At 41.3% G+C, this 14459-nt stretch overlaps 1 protein-coding gene across 1 annotated transcript in view; it reads right to left on the bottom strand.

Moving 5' to 3' along the window:
- The window catches only part of LOC109919233 (dual oxidase maturation factor 1-like), a 17213-nt gene extending 2994 nt beyond the window's left edge, over positions 1 to 14219 (bottom strand). The window contains exons 1-7 of the mRNA XM_020519221.2: positions 14096 to 14219; positions 8855 to 9023; positions 6556 to 6613; positions 4284 to 4418; positions 3043 to 3256; positions 2017 to 2231; positions 377 to 555 (exon numbers count right to left, since the gene is read on the bottom strand). Of these exons, the coding sequence (XP_020374810.1) occupies positions 377 to 555; positions 2017 to 2231; positions 3043 to 3256; positions 4284 to 4418; positions 6556 to 6613; positions 8855 to 9001 (948 nt within the window). The 5' untranslated portion in view covers positions 9002 to 9023; positions 14096 to 14219. The remainder of the gene's footprint in view (positions 1 to 376; positions 556 to 2016; positions 2232 to 3042; positions 3257 to 4283; positions 4419 to 6555; positions 6614 to 8854; positions 9024 to 14095) is intronic.
- Positions 14220 to 14459: the final 240 nt, after the last annotated feature.

Genomic DNA, 14459 nt, shown 5'->3' on the forward strand with positions numbered 1-14459 from the left:
TTGCTGGAAAAGCTCAGCAGGTCTGGCAGTATCTGCGAAGGAAAAAATCAGAGTTAACGTTTCAGGTCTGGTGACCCTACCTCAGAACTGTGAGACTCTGATTTTTACCTTCACAGATGCTGCCAGACCTGCTGAGCTTTTCCAGCAACTTCTGTTTTCGTTCCTGATTTACAGCATCTTTCGGTAAAGAGTGTGGTGTGGTCAAAGATTTTAGTCAGATCAAAGAATGGAGAAGTATAGGGAGGAAAATCCAGAGTGTGGGGCTCAGCTAAACCCATGTTCGCCTACGGTGGAACAATTAAGACCAGGGATGCACAACTGAGTAGTATTAGAAGAGTGCAGGGAGTCAGACGGGTTTGAGGCTTTGTGTACTTACTTCCAATGGCAAACTCTGATTCACTTTAAAGGCATCACTGTAAGACTGGTTATAAAAACTAGTCTCGTAGCTGTCCTCTTCATTGTTGCTGGCATTCATCAGGAAGACCTTGCTCATCCTGGTCGGAGCAAAGATGCTCATGGCCACAATGGTCACTCCAATAATCAAACAGAGCAAAGCTGCAGAAACACAGAAATACAATAGAAAAAGTCAGCTATCTCCAACATTTGTAGTTTCATGTCTTTAAAAGATCCTATGAAGTTCAACCGTTTTCTATCCTCCAAATCTGCAACCCCTACTAGCTACTGACGATAAAGGCAGCAGACATGGGATCACTGTCACCTATGATTAGCCTTCCAAGACCCTTGCAACCCTGACTTGGAAATATATCACTGTTTCTTCACGGTCACTGGGTCAAAGTCCTGGTGCACCCTCCACAGCAGCACAAGGCAGCAGCTCCCTCCCACCTTATCCAGGGCCTTGAAGAATGGGCAACAAATGCTAGCCAAGCCAGTGATACTCACATACTGTGAATGGACATTTTAAAAATAAAAGTCAAATTGCACCCCCTCCAAGTCTGTGATTCTCTAGCTGCCAATCCCTAAATCGACTGCAGATTAGCAAATCATGCAGGGGACAGAATGTGTTCGAGTTGGCAGTTTATTCCAGGTAGGATTTAAGGGTTATAGCCTGAAGTTAGATATCTGGAAATGGTTCTTCTATCAGGAAAAAGCGGAATCCAGAGTAGTCATCAGCTTTGTCAGTTGACTGTGATTCACTGATTTGCTCAGGGTAGAAGCTTCAGAAATGTTGTTTCTAACAAGAGGGCAGATGACGATACACAATGGATATTTACCATGTGAGATCATTCAGGATCTCAGCAAGCTCCTGATCTAATTCCAATCACCTACAGAGGCTGATTCCTCCAATTCCCACTCCTCAATAGCCTGGACCATTAATTCAAGTTGTACATTTCCCAGAAGATTACATAGTGTATACATTGGATGCATGCAAAGATCATGTTATATGGGGAGGAGAATTGCATGTGCATGCACGCCCACACACAAGAGGAGATCAAACCTCAGTAGGGAATGATGGCTCAATTGTGCCTACCCCATCCACTCATCCTCCTCTTCTGCCCTATACCCTTACTCCCCACTCTTTACCTTGGCTTTGCACTGATTTACAAAATATCAGCTCCTTCCAGGTCTGATAGAAGGTGGCCTGAAACATCAACTGTTTCTCACTCCAGAGATACCATCTGATCTGCTGATTGTTCCCAGCACCTTTTTGAATTTATTTTGGATAACACGCACATATATGGGAATAGAAGCCACTGTGCCAAAAGTGTAGGTTGTATGGATGCTCCATAGAATTAGCAGGTTTATAAGCAATGGTCTTATAGAGAATGGAGCAAATAGCAGATCAGACAGCTTTAACATTTGGAGTCATCTGCTCTCCAAAGGACTTTGCCATCTTTTGCCACAATGTCACTGTGTAACTAATAGTGTCTGATTATTAATATTGCATGTGTTATTAGTTTCTCCACTAGATTAGTCCACAGTGGAATTAAATGGATTGACATTTTATTGGTCCTCCTTCCACCCTCCCCCTAGCAATGGCTGGACCTTGGCACTTACCTGTTGCTAAAGTTAGCCAAAAGGATGGCCCAAGGGCGCTCTGTAATTTCATATCATCAAACTGGATGGCACAGAGTGGCGTATGTCTCGTTGTACCAAATGAGATCAACGAGAAAATCATGAAAAAGCCGGTTACCAGTATCATGTATCCTCCATATAAAAAGACAAGCAGCCACAGAAGGATATTGGAAAGCATCCAAGCACACAGAGCCACCCTGGTAAATAAGAAAAACATATAAAAACTCTTCCTCAATCTTTTTACATCTTTGTGCAGATGGGGCTAAAAACCGTCAAATGATGATGATAGTTTGCACAGACTAGGTTTACATTCCCAAGTACAGAAGATTGAAGGGTGATCAAATCATAGCATTTCAAGTGATTAAAGGATACAATATGATAGATCCAGAGAAAATATATGATTTGGCCGAAACGTTAGATCAAGGGACAGAACCTAGTGAGAGCTAGGACATTCAGTGATGAAATCAGGAAACACATTTTCAGATATGGGTGGCATGGTAGCTCAGTGGTTAGCACTGCTGCCTCATGGTGCTAGGGTCCTGTGTTTGATTCTAGCCTCAGGTGACTGTCCGTGTGGAGTTTGTATATTCTCCTGTGTTTGCGTGGGTTTCCTTAGGGTGCTCCAGTTTCCTCCCACAGTCAAAAGATGTGCAGTTTTGGTTGATTGGCCATGCTAAATTGCTTGTAGTGTCCAGGGATGTATAGGTTAGGTGAGTTGGCCATGGGAAAATGCTCACATCAAGGCTGGTTGGGTAAGGCCTTTGCCTGTTTGGAAAAATTCTGAACTTATGGTCAAAGTGATGTTTTGTTTTGTTTTGTCAACTTGACACTTTTGTGCCAAGTTCAACTTGCTGCTGGGCCAGACACTGCCCATTGCAACTCCATCGCTAAGTTAGCAACTGAGTCTTTAGAAGATATGGCTAAGTCTTAAGATGTAGTCATAGCCTTAGACAGAAGATGTGACAACATTTCACTCTTAACGCACTGAATGTTTGTTCTATAACTTACCACATTGTAGCAGAGGCATACTGTCCAGAGACCCTGTACTGCGAATACACACCACACGGGCTATTGGGAGTAAACTTCTCTGCTATGTACAGAATTGGGTTTGGAAGGCCCCTCTCTAGCCCTTTGCGATATTGGCTTTCATAGTTCAATCCAAACTGCCAAAGAAACTCTTCGTTGTAGTTGATGATTTCATGAAGTTGAGTCTCAGGGAGTCCTGCAGACACATAATGGCTTATTAACTCTCATTAGCATTTTTCCTCCTTACATTAAGAGTTTTGACTTGCAACTAAATGGTACGAGTTATTTAATGATTCAATACATGATCTAGAGCACAAACCTATTTAGTCACTGTGCACCTTGAGCTTCTTTATAGGTATTTTTAAACAGTCCATTCAGATATTATCGTACACCTCTGGAGCATTTAGGACTTGAGCCCAGACAATCTTGTTCAGAGGTAGGGACACTATCATTGCATCATAAGAGCCCTAGAACTATCCTTCATTTCTAAACAAGCACTTGAATTATGCTCAATTACTAAACATGTTTATGATTGAGAGACTGGGAGATTGAGAGATTGGAGATGGGAGGGTGGGAACCTCTGTGGATCAGCTCAAAAAGGAAACTGAAGGCAAAATATTTTAAAATGCATTTGCTCCTGGGCTGCACTGCCAAGGCTGAACTTACTATCACTCATTTTCCCAAGGTTCCCAATTTTCCCAAGTTAAGTATATTCAAAGCTGATATAGATAGATATTTAATCAGTGAGGGAATCAAGGCTTATGGAGAAAAAGGCAGGAAAATAGAGTTGAGGTTTCAGATCAGCCATGATCTCATTGAATGGTGGAGCAGTTTCAATGTGCTGAATGACCTACTTCTCCTCTGATTGTCTTAATAGGTGACATTTGGCTGTATATGTTTGTTTCTGTGACAGAGGAGCTTTCTAGGCAACGTCAGAGAGCACCAAGAGTCACCATGTGGTGTGGGATTGCAGTTGCATGTTGTCAGGTAAGTTTAGTCCTCTTCTCTACATTAGCAAACTGGTTAGGTTCTCACAACCGTCTGCCAGCTTCTGCAACCAATCTTCTCTTTCCTTTGCATCAGCCCACAAAACCAGCATGTCTTTTGAATTCACCATGACAGCTTTCAATGCTTGGATTTCAGCTCATGGTCCAAGACCACAGCCATTGCACTATCACATGCAGCAAACAGAGGTGGAGAGGGAAAATAAACAAAAACTCTACCTTTCAGAGTTACATTTACTCCTTTCAACCCAATGTGAATCCCAACTTCTGCTTTGACTTTCTCATTGCTGAAGGATTTATATGTTGTGTTCACCATGGCATAACCTCTCTCCCAGTCATTGGTGAAATTGACAGCTGAAAGAGAAATACAAAGGAAATTACGAGGCTTCCTCTTCACCAAATGGGAAGATGTACTTTGCTGATCCTTGTCTTCTCAAGTGCATCCAACAATCTGATTCAAATTCATAAACCAACTAAAGCATCCTATTTTCTTACTTCCCCTGTAACGTTTCTCCTGTAGCTTTGAATTTCCTTCTATACTTCTCAATGTTATTTAATTTGCAAGTTTTTTTTTCTATTCATTCACAGGATAAGGGTGTTGTTGGCTTGGCAAGAATTTATTGCCCATCCCTAATTGCCCAGAGGGCAGTTAAAAGTCAACCACATTGTTGTGTCTGGAGTTCCACGTAGACTAGACCAGGTGAGAAGTCACATGACACCAGATTATGGTCCAACAGGTTTATTTAAAATCACAATCTTTCAAAGGACTGTTCCTTCAACAGGTGAAGGATGATGAAGTAGCGGCATTCTGAAAGCATGTGATTTTAAATAAACTGTTGGACCACAACCTGGTGTATGACTTCTGACTTTGTCCACCCCACATCACAACCAGGTAAGGATGACAGTTTTCTTCCTTAAAGGATATTAACGGACCAGATGGGGTTTTCCCAACAATTGACAACAGTCTCATGGTCATCATTAGACACTTAATTCCAAATTTTCTTTTGAATTCAAACCTTACCATCTGTCCTCTGGTAGAATTTGAACCAAGGTTTCCAGAACGTTACCTGGGTCTCTGGGTTAATAATCTAGCAATAATTCCACGAGGTCAATACTTCCTCTATGGCTAATGGCTCATTTATCTATGTCAAGTTTGAAATGGTGTTTTACACTATTAAAATTCTTGTTGTTGACTAAAGCCTATTAGTAAACAGGTGATCCTAGACTAAACTTTACTCAGTGTAATATTTAATTACAAATTGAAGTCTCACATGCATATACCTCCCAGCTCAACGATATCTAGTTTTGCTCAAGTTAAAAAAAAACTCTAATAATAGCCCTTTGCACTTAAAAATATTCAGGTTGTGAAATTGCTATTGTCTCCAAATATTATACTTCAGAAAGGGGCCAACTGCCCTATTACCCTGTACTTCTGCTTTAGCTTTTTGCAGACCTCAGTCCAGGTTTGCATTTTCCTTTTGCACACCAGCCAAAGAATAATTACATTTCCACGTTGGATGGGAAAATCACTAACAGCTACGGTTCCTGTCCAGACACCAACATCCTGAAACTCCTGGACTTGGGAGAGAGAGATGGACGGAATTCTGTCACGTTCTGAGACAACTGGGTTCTCGACTGAGATAATGGCACAGAGGCCAGTATCCCATCACTGAGTCACCCCTTATTTATATGTGCATAATACATGGACTCTGACCAGTCAGTTCAGGGCCAGCCCCTAGAGTGAGGATGCTCTCTGAATCTCCTGTTTATATCTGTCAGCCAGGCCTCCCTGATTAACAAATCCTAATCAAAGATCTCTAGTCAATGAGATCCACATGACCCTCAATCCAATCACTACAGCCACCCTTTTTAAAAACCACAACAAGAACAGTAGCAAATGTCTTGTACCTGTATCCAGCATCCCACCTCTGTCTGTTCTGATGTAATAGGTCAAGATGAATTCAAATTAACTGAGCAGTGCTCCCTTCACTGGAGTTGGATAGTTACTTGTCAGGTTTCCCAATAAGAATCAATTGTTGATCTCACAGTTCTACAATAACCACATTTAAATAGTGGTTATTGAAAAATAAATGTCTGACATCCACTCTGAGGCACCATTCAGCCTTGAAATTCCCACGCAGACTGAACAGAAGGGGATCAGTAGTAATATCACACGACCCATCCTTTTGTGTATTGAAGATCCTGTCTTCAGAACAAGTGCTTCCTATTGCACTTAACTGGCAATAACATCCTAGTATTTAACTGTTTGCTGCTCATTCCTTACATTCTGGCTTGTTCCTCTCTTAGCAAAGCACAAGGCTGGCCAATTTAAAGTTACACAGTTTCAAATATTGCTTTGGAGTAATTTGTTGCCATAACTTGAGTTAGAGCAGGACTAAGTGATGCAGCACACTGCTGCACTGATGGGCTCTCCTGGAAGGTGGTTTTTGCAATGAAAAGTGGCCTTAAGGATGGATCTGATGGTACTCACCAACAATGACGGCACCAATGAAGAGACTCAGGGTGACCCTCATGAACCAGTGTAGTTTCTGGAAAATGATCAGACAGTTTATAGTAGAAAAAAAAACAGCATCCACTGGCAAAGAATGTAAGCACTGTGCCTCACCAATATTTCAACCATAAGACAACAAGATGTAGAAGCAAAAACAGGCCATTTGGTCCAACAAGTCTGTTCTGCTATTCAAAGACATGGCTGAATCATTGTCCTTTCACTGGAATAATTCACCAGGTTCTGAGACAACTGGGTACCCTACTGAAATAGTGGCATAGAGGCCAGTATCTCATCACCAAGTCACCCTTTATTTACATGTGCACAGTACATGAGCTCTGACTAGTCAGCTCAGGGCTAGCCCCTAGAGTGAGGAGTGTATCGATCCTCGCAGCACATTGAAATTGTACTAAGATAAATAAACTGGTGTTACCTCTTGCATTCTAAATATTCAATATTCTCAATTCTCAATTCCCAGCACTTTTGACCATGAAGCCAGGGAAGCTGTGATCTGGGGTTTGATTTTTGTGTTACCAGTTTGACTAAAGGCAGAAAAGCTTGATTTCAGAAAATCACACAACATGGTTCTAACTCCAAATGGACCATGTCTGTGTGGTGTAGGAAATGAATGCCAGTGTAATACAAAGTTCTGAGGGGACTTGACATGGTTGATGCAGAGAGGTGTTACTCCTTGTGGGACAGTCTCGGAACAGAGGGCTTTTCTCAGAGCAAGGGCTCACTCAGTTAAGTGAGAGATGAGAAGGAATTTCTTCTCTCAGAGGATAGTAAATCTGTAGAATTCTTTACAACAGAGGCTATATATGTTGGGTGGCTAAGCATATTCAAGGCTGAGACAGACAGATTTCTAATGAGGAAGGGAATCCAGGGTCATGGGGCAAAGGCAGGAAAGTGGAATGGAGGATTATTGGATCAGTCATCATCTCATTGAATGGCAGAGCAGATTCAATGGGCTGAATGGCCTACTTCTGTTCCTACATCTTATGACCTTAAGGTCCTATCAAGGTGAATTGTACGTTAATGCTGTTGATGCTATATGGTAAGTGTGAATTTGCAGCAAAAAGACACTGAGAAAAGTTTTCTCCCCACTTCCCTTTTAGACGCTTCTCACCGTTTTTCAAAAAAAGGTTCAAATAGGGATGCATGGAAGCAAATTGTTTTGAGTCAGACTCATGCACTGCCTTTGAAATGACTCTTTTGCTGTAAACAGAATCAGACAAACTCTCGTCGGTTGCCCCCTACCATCTAGCTAAAGTACCAGGGTCAGATACAGCCTCTCCTAAAATAGCCAATTTTTCTTTTTATTCATTCATAGGATGAGGATATGGCTAGGCCAGCATTTATTGCCCATCCCAGAGGATGGGAGTCAACCACATTGCTGTGAGTCTGGAGTCACATATAGTCTAGACCAGATAAGGATGGAAGTTTCCTTCCTTAAAGGGCATTAGTGAATTAGATGGGCTTTTTCAACAGTTGACAATGGAATTTATGGTCATCATTAGACTCTTAATTCCAGATTTGAACCTGGGTCTCCAGAACATTAGCTAGGACTCTGGATTAACAGTCCAGCGATAATACCACTATGCCATTGCCTCCCTATGTGGGAGCTCGGATGCAGACTGCAGTGTGAACAAAGTCCTTCTCTATTTGGGATTCAAATGGCATAGTTGAGCTGGGCTCAGGAAGAAAAAAAATATGTTACATAGAAAAATAATTCCTCAATTGGTAGTTTTCCCAGAAAATGATGTTGAAAATGTATTTCGTGTCTGCACTTATGTTGGATTGAGTGCATTTAGATATTGGTGCTGTAGAATCATATGGACAGAAAAAGGAGGCCATTTGGCCCATCAAAACAGTGCAGAATAATTGAAACAGCTATCCAAATTAACCTTTCTCCACTCTGTTACTTCCCATACACCAGGGATTTCCCTTTGCATCCTGCTTTGAAAGTTAATATTGAATCTCATTCCAGATCACAACAACTCATGGCATTAAAAAAAACAGTTGCATCATGTTCCCTCTGGTTAGTTATCTTAATTCTTCTTACCAAACTTGCTGATGTTAGATTAAATTTCTCTTTGCTTGATCTGTCAAAGTTTCTCATAATTTTCAGCACTTTAAAAGTCTGGTTAACCTTCTCTGCTCCAAAAACAGCTGTTTGCAAACCCACCTAAACTCCTTAATTAAAATTACTTTTGTTGTTATGCATTTTCTAGTGTTTGCGTGCTCTGGAATTAAAACTGCAAGTAAAATAGGTACTTACTTCAATCCCACGAATGCCGATCAGTATGACAAGAAAGGCCACCAGGAAGACTAAAAATATAATGATGACCACAATTTGGATGGTGTTGAACACCACTGGTGTTCTTGACGTTGGATAGAAGGGGAAAATACCATCATAAAAAGTCATCTCTGTTGTCCTTTGTATATACCTGAAAATGTCAATTGAAAATGTTATAGTTTGGAGTGTACCAGAGTGAAGCTGCACAACTTATTAGATACAGTTAATAGAGAATGCTTTGATGAGGAATGCTATTGCTTGGAGTCATCCTTCACAGGAATATGGGGCAAACAATTACAGGTATTCAATGGATTATGCCAGGAAGCATAATGGAATCTTTACTCAATGATGTAATTGAAAAACATTGAAAAACTGAAAATATAAAAGAATGGAGCACATTTTGAAAATGAATAAACTTGTGGATTGGAGATAGTAGGAACTGCAGATGCTGGAGAATCTGAGATAACAAGGTGTAGAGCTGGATGAACACAGCAGGCCAAGCAGCATCAGAGGAGCAGGAAGGCTGACGTTTCGCGCCTAGACCCTCAGTGGGATTCTTTCATATAGAGTTAGAATTGAAAATTGGATAAGTTATGTTAAACATGGTCAGATCAGACATGGAGTAACGTGATTCATAACTAAAAGATTATACTTTACCTGAAAGATTAAAAAAGTTGGGATTCATTTTTCTAAGAATAATCAGAAGGAGGAGGTGTGACCTGATTTAAGTTTTCAAGATTCTTTGTAGTTCTGAGAAGTGGGATAATAAATCTAGTGATGATATTTCCTCTTGTGGGAGTTTCCAAAACAAAACACAATTTAAAAATAGCATTAATCAAACTGGGAAGTCAGGAGAAACTACCTGACAAATAAGGATTAGAATGTGGAATTTGCTGCTACAGGAACTAATTGGGTGAATAGTATGAGTATACTTATGAAGAAGCCTGATAATTACATGAGGGAGAAAGGGATAGAAGGATCTGGAAAGTATGAGCATACAGTTGGGAGCAACATGAAAGCTGAATTATATAGAATTGGGGCTGATGGCCTTTTTCTGTGCTGTAGCTTCTGTGTGATTCCATGAAGAATGACACTTTTAAAAAAAAATCAGGAAACAAAGCTATTTCCCAATCCAAGAATGATATTTCTCTAGAAAAGTGGAGGCTGATGTGGGGGTGACCTATTAAACATATTGAACGTAATCTGGTACATGAGGTCAAAAGAACGGCCTGTTACGGTATCAATACCACTGTAATTTCAGATTGTCACAATGCTAGTGAGGTGGATCACTTAGATTCACTTTCAAAATTGGAAGAAACAAAACTAACTTGTTGTTAGGGTCTGTACATGGAAGGATAAGCTCAGTTCTATGTTAATACCAGTATGTGTGGCTGGCTGGCTGGCTGCCCTGGCTCTCACTCTCACTCATTCTACATGATCACAATTGTCAGCAATTCCTTTATGAAGTTGGGTAACATCTCACTCTCAATGTTTCTCCATAATAGGTATCAAAAGACTGAGAAAGATGGAAAAATAACTAGGTCTCATATGGTTATTTTTCCACTACTATTGTCTCTTTTTCAGCCTTAGAGTTTAATTCTGTTAGCCTTTTGCAATTGCTGGAATTAGTCCAGATTCTAACATAAGGGTAACTAATGAAACATGATCAAAAACAGAAATTGCTGGAAAATGTCAGCAGGTCTGGCAGCATCTGTGGAAAGAAATCAGAGTTAACATTTCAGGTCTAGTGACCTTTCCACAGAACTCACTTGACCCAAAAGTTAACTCTATTTTCTCTCCACAGGCCTACTGATCTTTTCCAGCAATTTCTGTTTTTGTTTCTAATTTACAGCATCTGCAGTTCTTTCACTTTTTAATGAAACACGAACTCCATGCTAAAGTACAAACCCCATAATGTTCATCTACCCTTCTTTCAAGTTTATTTGACAACTCTGCAACATCCAGGAAGATAAGAGCAATGAGGATTAGACCGCTCAGCCCATCAAGTCTGCGTTGGGGCACTCAATGTCAGCATGGCTGATATCCCTCTTCCTAAACACCACCTAATTTAAATCTGTCTGAGCTGCTGTATTTACAGCTTTCATGAAGTCTCTCCAGTTTACAACCTCTGCAGGTTTTATCAATACTGCAGAAATCTGAAACCCTCCCTTCCCATGCTTCCAGCCACTTTGTTGACAATCCCAACCCTTCTCTCCCTGTTACAGTCCAGTGGTTGGCATCATCTAGGATGCATTGTTTTTAAAATTCAATCACATGTAGGTTCGGCCGAAAAGGGCAACATATTTTGCTCAGCCAAATTGTCCTCGAGAAGGTAGCGGTGAGCTGACGTCTTGCACTGTTGCATTTCAGCTGGCGTGGGTACATACTCAGTATCAGAGGTTCATACTCCTTATTCTCAACATCTGACGAAGAGCCTCATTTCTACTCGTATCGTGCTCCATCTACTCTGGGTATGCACCATCCCATTTCAGAAGCTTTTGTAATCGCTGTGTGATATCCTGCACCTTGACACCGCAAGGAGAAACATACCGTTTGATCCAAACTCGTAGCAATTTTAACTTTTATCAGGAGCAGTCCCCCAATGCAAGGAAGTCACTTTTCAGAGTGCAGCTTGTGGTCAGTATTGCAATGTTACCGCACGGTTCTGCATGACCAAGAGTCTCTCCCAATCTTAACATTGGTGAATAACAACCGAAAGACCCGAAACGTCAGCTTTCCTGCTCCTCTGATGCTGCTTCGCCTGCTGTGTTCATGCAGCTCTACACCTTGTTATATCGAAAGAACTGCGGATGCTGTAAATCAGGAACAAAAACAGAGTTGCTGGAAAAGCTCAGCAGGTCTGGCAGCATCTGTGAAGACAAAAAACGGAGTTAACGTTTCGGGTCCGGTGACCCTTCCTCAGAACATGTCACCGGATCCGAAACGTTAATTCTTTTTTTTCTTAACACTGGTGCATTGGAAGGATTTGCCTGTTATTCTAAATGCACATTCCAGGAGGGGGTTTCAAAGAGAGAGAACCCATAGTCTTCCCAGTGCAATACTTGTCAAGAGTTTCAGAGTTGACAAGGAAAATGTGAACAGAAAATACCCATCAGCTGGGCTGTGCGGCGAGAGAAATAATATTAACACATTTCAGCTCCCTAACCCTTCTCAAGTTCTGATGAATGGCCATCGACTGAAGTTTGAATTTTTGTTTCTTCCTCTCCAGGTGCTGCCTGCCGTGATGTGTATACTGTTTTATTTCAGATTTCCAGCATCTACAATATTTTGCTTTTGTATCCGAGTTGAAAGCATGCAGCGCGTTAGACCATTTGGTTATTTGTTCAGCCCTTTGTATCTTTAGCCGGTCAATAAATGATCTTCTTTAATTGCAAAAACTTTTTAAAAAGTGGCATGCGGGCATTGCTGGCAAAGTTAGCAATGTCCATCCCTAATTGCCCTTCTGAAGGTGGTAGTGAACCACTTTCTTGACAACTTAGTGGCTTGCTTCACCATTTCAGAGGGCAGTTAAAAAGTCAACCACATTGCTGTCAGTCTGGAATTACATTTGGGGCAGACTAGGTAAGGATCGTATATTTTCTTCCTTGAGATAAGGTCATTTCAGTGAAAGGGAGTTTCTAAAGGCTTCTTGTAATAAGTTTCAATTTCCAATTTGCATTACAATTAAGGTCCAGTTCCTAGAGGCCATGCACTGGTGCTTTTCGATCAAAACATAGCTATCATTCTCAGGGCTAAAGGGATCAAAGGGTATGGGGCAAAAGTAGAAACAGAATAATGACCTAGATGACCGGCCATGATCATATCGAAGCTGGCTGGAAGGGCCGAATGGCCCTTTGATCCAAACTCGTAGCAATTTTAATTTTATCAGGAGCACAGTCCCTTAATGCAAGGAAGAGTGCAGGCTGTATTGCAATAGAGAGGCCGCATGGCTCTGAGTGATCAGGAGTCTCTCCCACTTCTAACACCTACTCCTGTGAAACAATATTTCATGTTCATTGTTGACGGTTCTTACCAATAGTCACCCCCCAACTATAAACGCATACTAGCTCCTAATCCGGGCTCTGCTAATCCGCAGTACCTTCCAAAGCAACAACAAAAAATAAGTAAATCATAGAAGGTTGAAATACGGTGGAAAAATGCTGGAACCACCCATCAGCTCAGGGTCTTGTGATGCGCCTCCCTTCTGAGCCAGGAGACCCTGGGCTCAAGTCCCAAGGTGGGTGTCATGACATCCCTAGCAGGTTGAATAGAAAGTATCCAGACAGGGTTTGTATGTACGCTGGACCTTCTCTCGCCACGTATACTACACCATCTCGCTGAGCATTTCCAGCGCCTTGCGATTATTTCTGTTTAAAAAGGCGGCCGTTCAGTCCATCACGTCCATTCTGGTCAACAAAAGCTGCCTCGTCTGATCCCACCTTCCTTCACTCGGCCAGCAACGTTGCAGGTCACATTTCATCAGCTATTAAATGTTTGTTAAAAATATGGCGCTCTTTCAGGCACTGAATTGCAGATTCTTAACACACTCTGGGTAAAAAAAAACTCAATTCTGGCGTTCTTTCCCTCTAATCCAGCTACTAATCTGTTTTGAATTTGACAGGTGCAGGAACAAAAACAAAGTTGCTGGAAAAGCCCAGAAGGTCTGGCAGCATCTGTGAAGGAAAAAAGAGTTAACGTTTCGGGTCCGGTGACCCTTCCTCAGAACTGACAGGTGCAGTTTAGTTTTGAGATGGTACAAGATTTGTAACTCTAGGATAAAGCTAACTTTTAGATTTGCGAATTACTATTCAGCAGGAACCATTGTTAAGGAGAAAAAACATGCACTGTTTATTGAAAACAAATACTGGCGATCACAGCGGGTCAAAGGGCATCATCCAAGGAGAGAGTGCAAGCTAAAGTTTCGAGTCTCGATAACTGTTCATCACAGCACTGCTTTTAAAAGAAACTGTTTAAAAATCAGTGTCATATGCAAGCGTAATCTTTAAATTGTTATTCAATTATGTGGCTAAACTTCCCCAGTCTAATACTTGCAAACCATTCGTTTTACAAATCCTTAAGTTGTTTTTAAAACTTAGCAGCGACAGGACTGAACGGTTTATAACACTGAAGACTGTTTTAGATTTGATGTTGCCAAGTCTGTAACTCGCAGCAAGTCGCCGCATATAAAGCATAGAAAATTAAAATTAAATAGGATCACCTCACCTGGGCAAAGGCGACGAAAAAGTTACAAAAGTTCCAACAATTCGACTTTTCGCTGGGAGCTACCTGCAAGTCGCTGCAAAGAATTGACTCTGCGGCTGGCTCGAGTAGTTTTAAATTTAGCCTCTCAATGCCTCGCCCATTCGTGACAATTATGCAAATAATCGTTTTCCTGGAGAAATGTGAACAATGACATGAATGCGGGTAGTGCCAAAGAAAGCAGTTTTCGCAGTTCATAATACACTTTTGTAATGAATGGGTATATGGTTTAGCCTTTTCATCTTGACGGAAATGTGATAATCGGTCCAATTATAGCCGGATAATTGAGACAAGCAAATGATAGGGGGAGAAGGTACATTGTTCGAGG

This window comes from Rhincodon typus, chromosome 36, assembly GCF_021869965.1.
Source record: "Rhincodon typus isolate 14 chromosome 36, sRhiTyp1.1, whole genome shotgun sequence".
NCBI lineage: Eukaryota > Metazoa > Chordata > Chondrichthyes > Orectolobiformes > Rhincodontidae > Rhincodon > Rhincodon typus.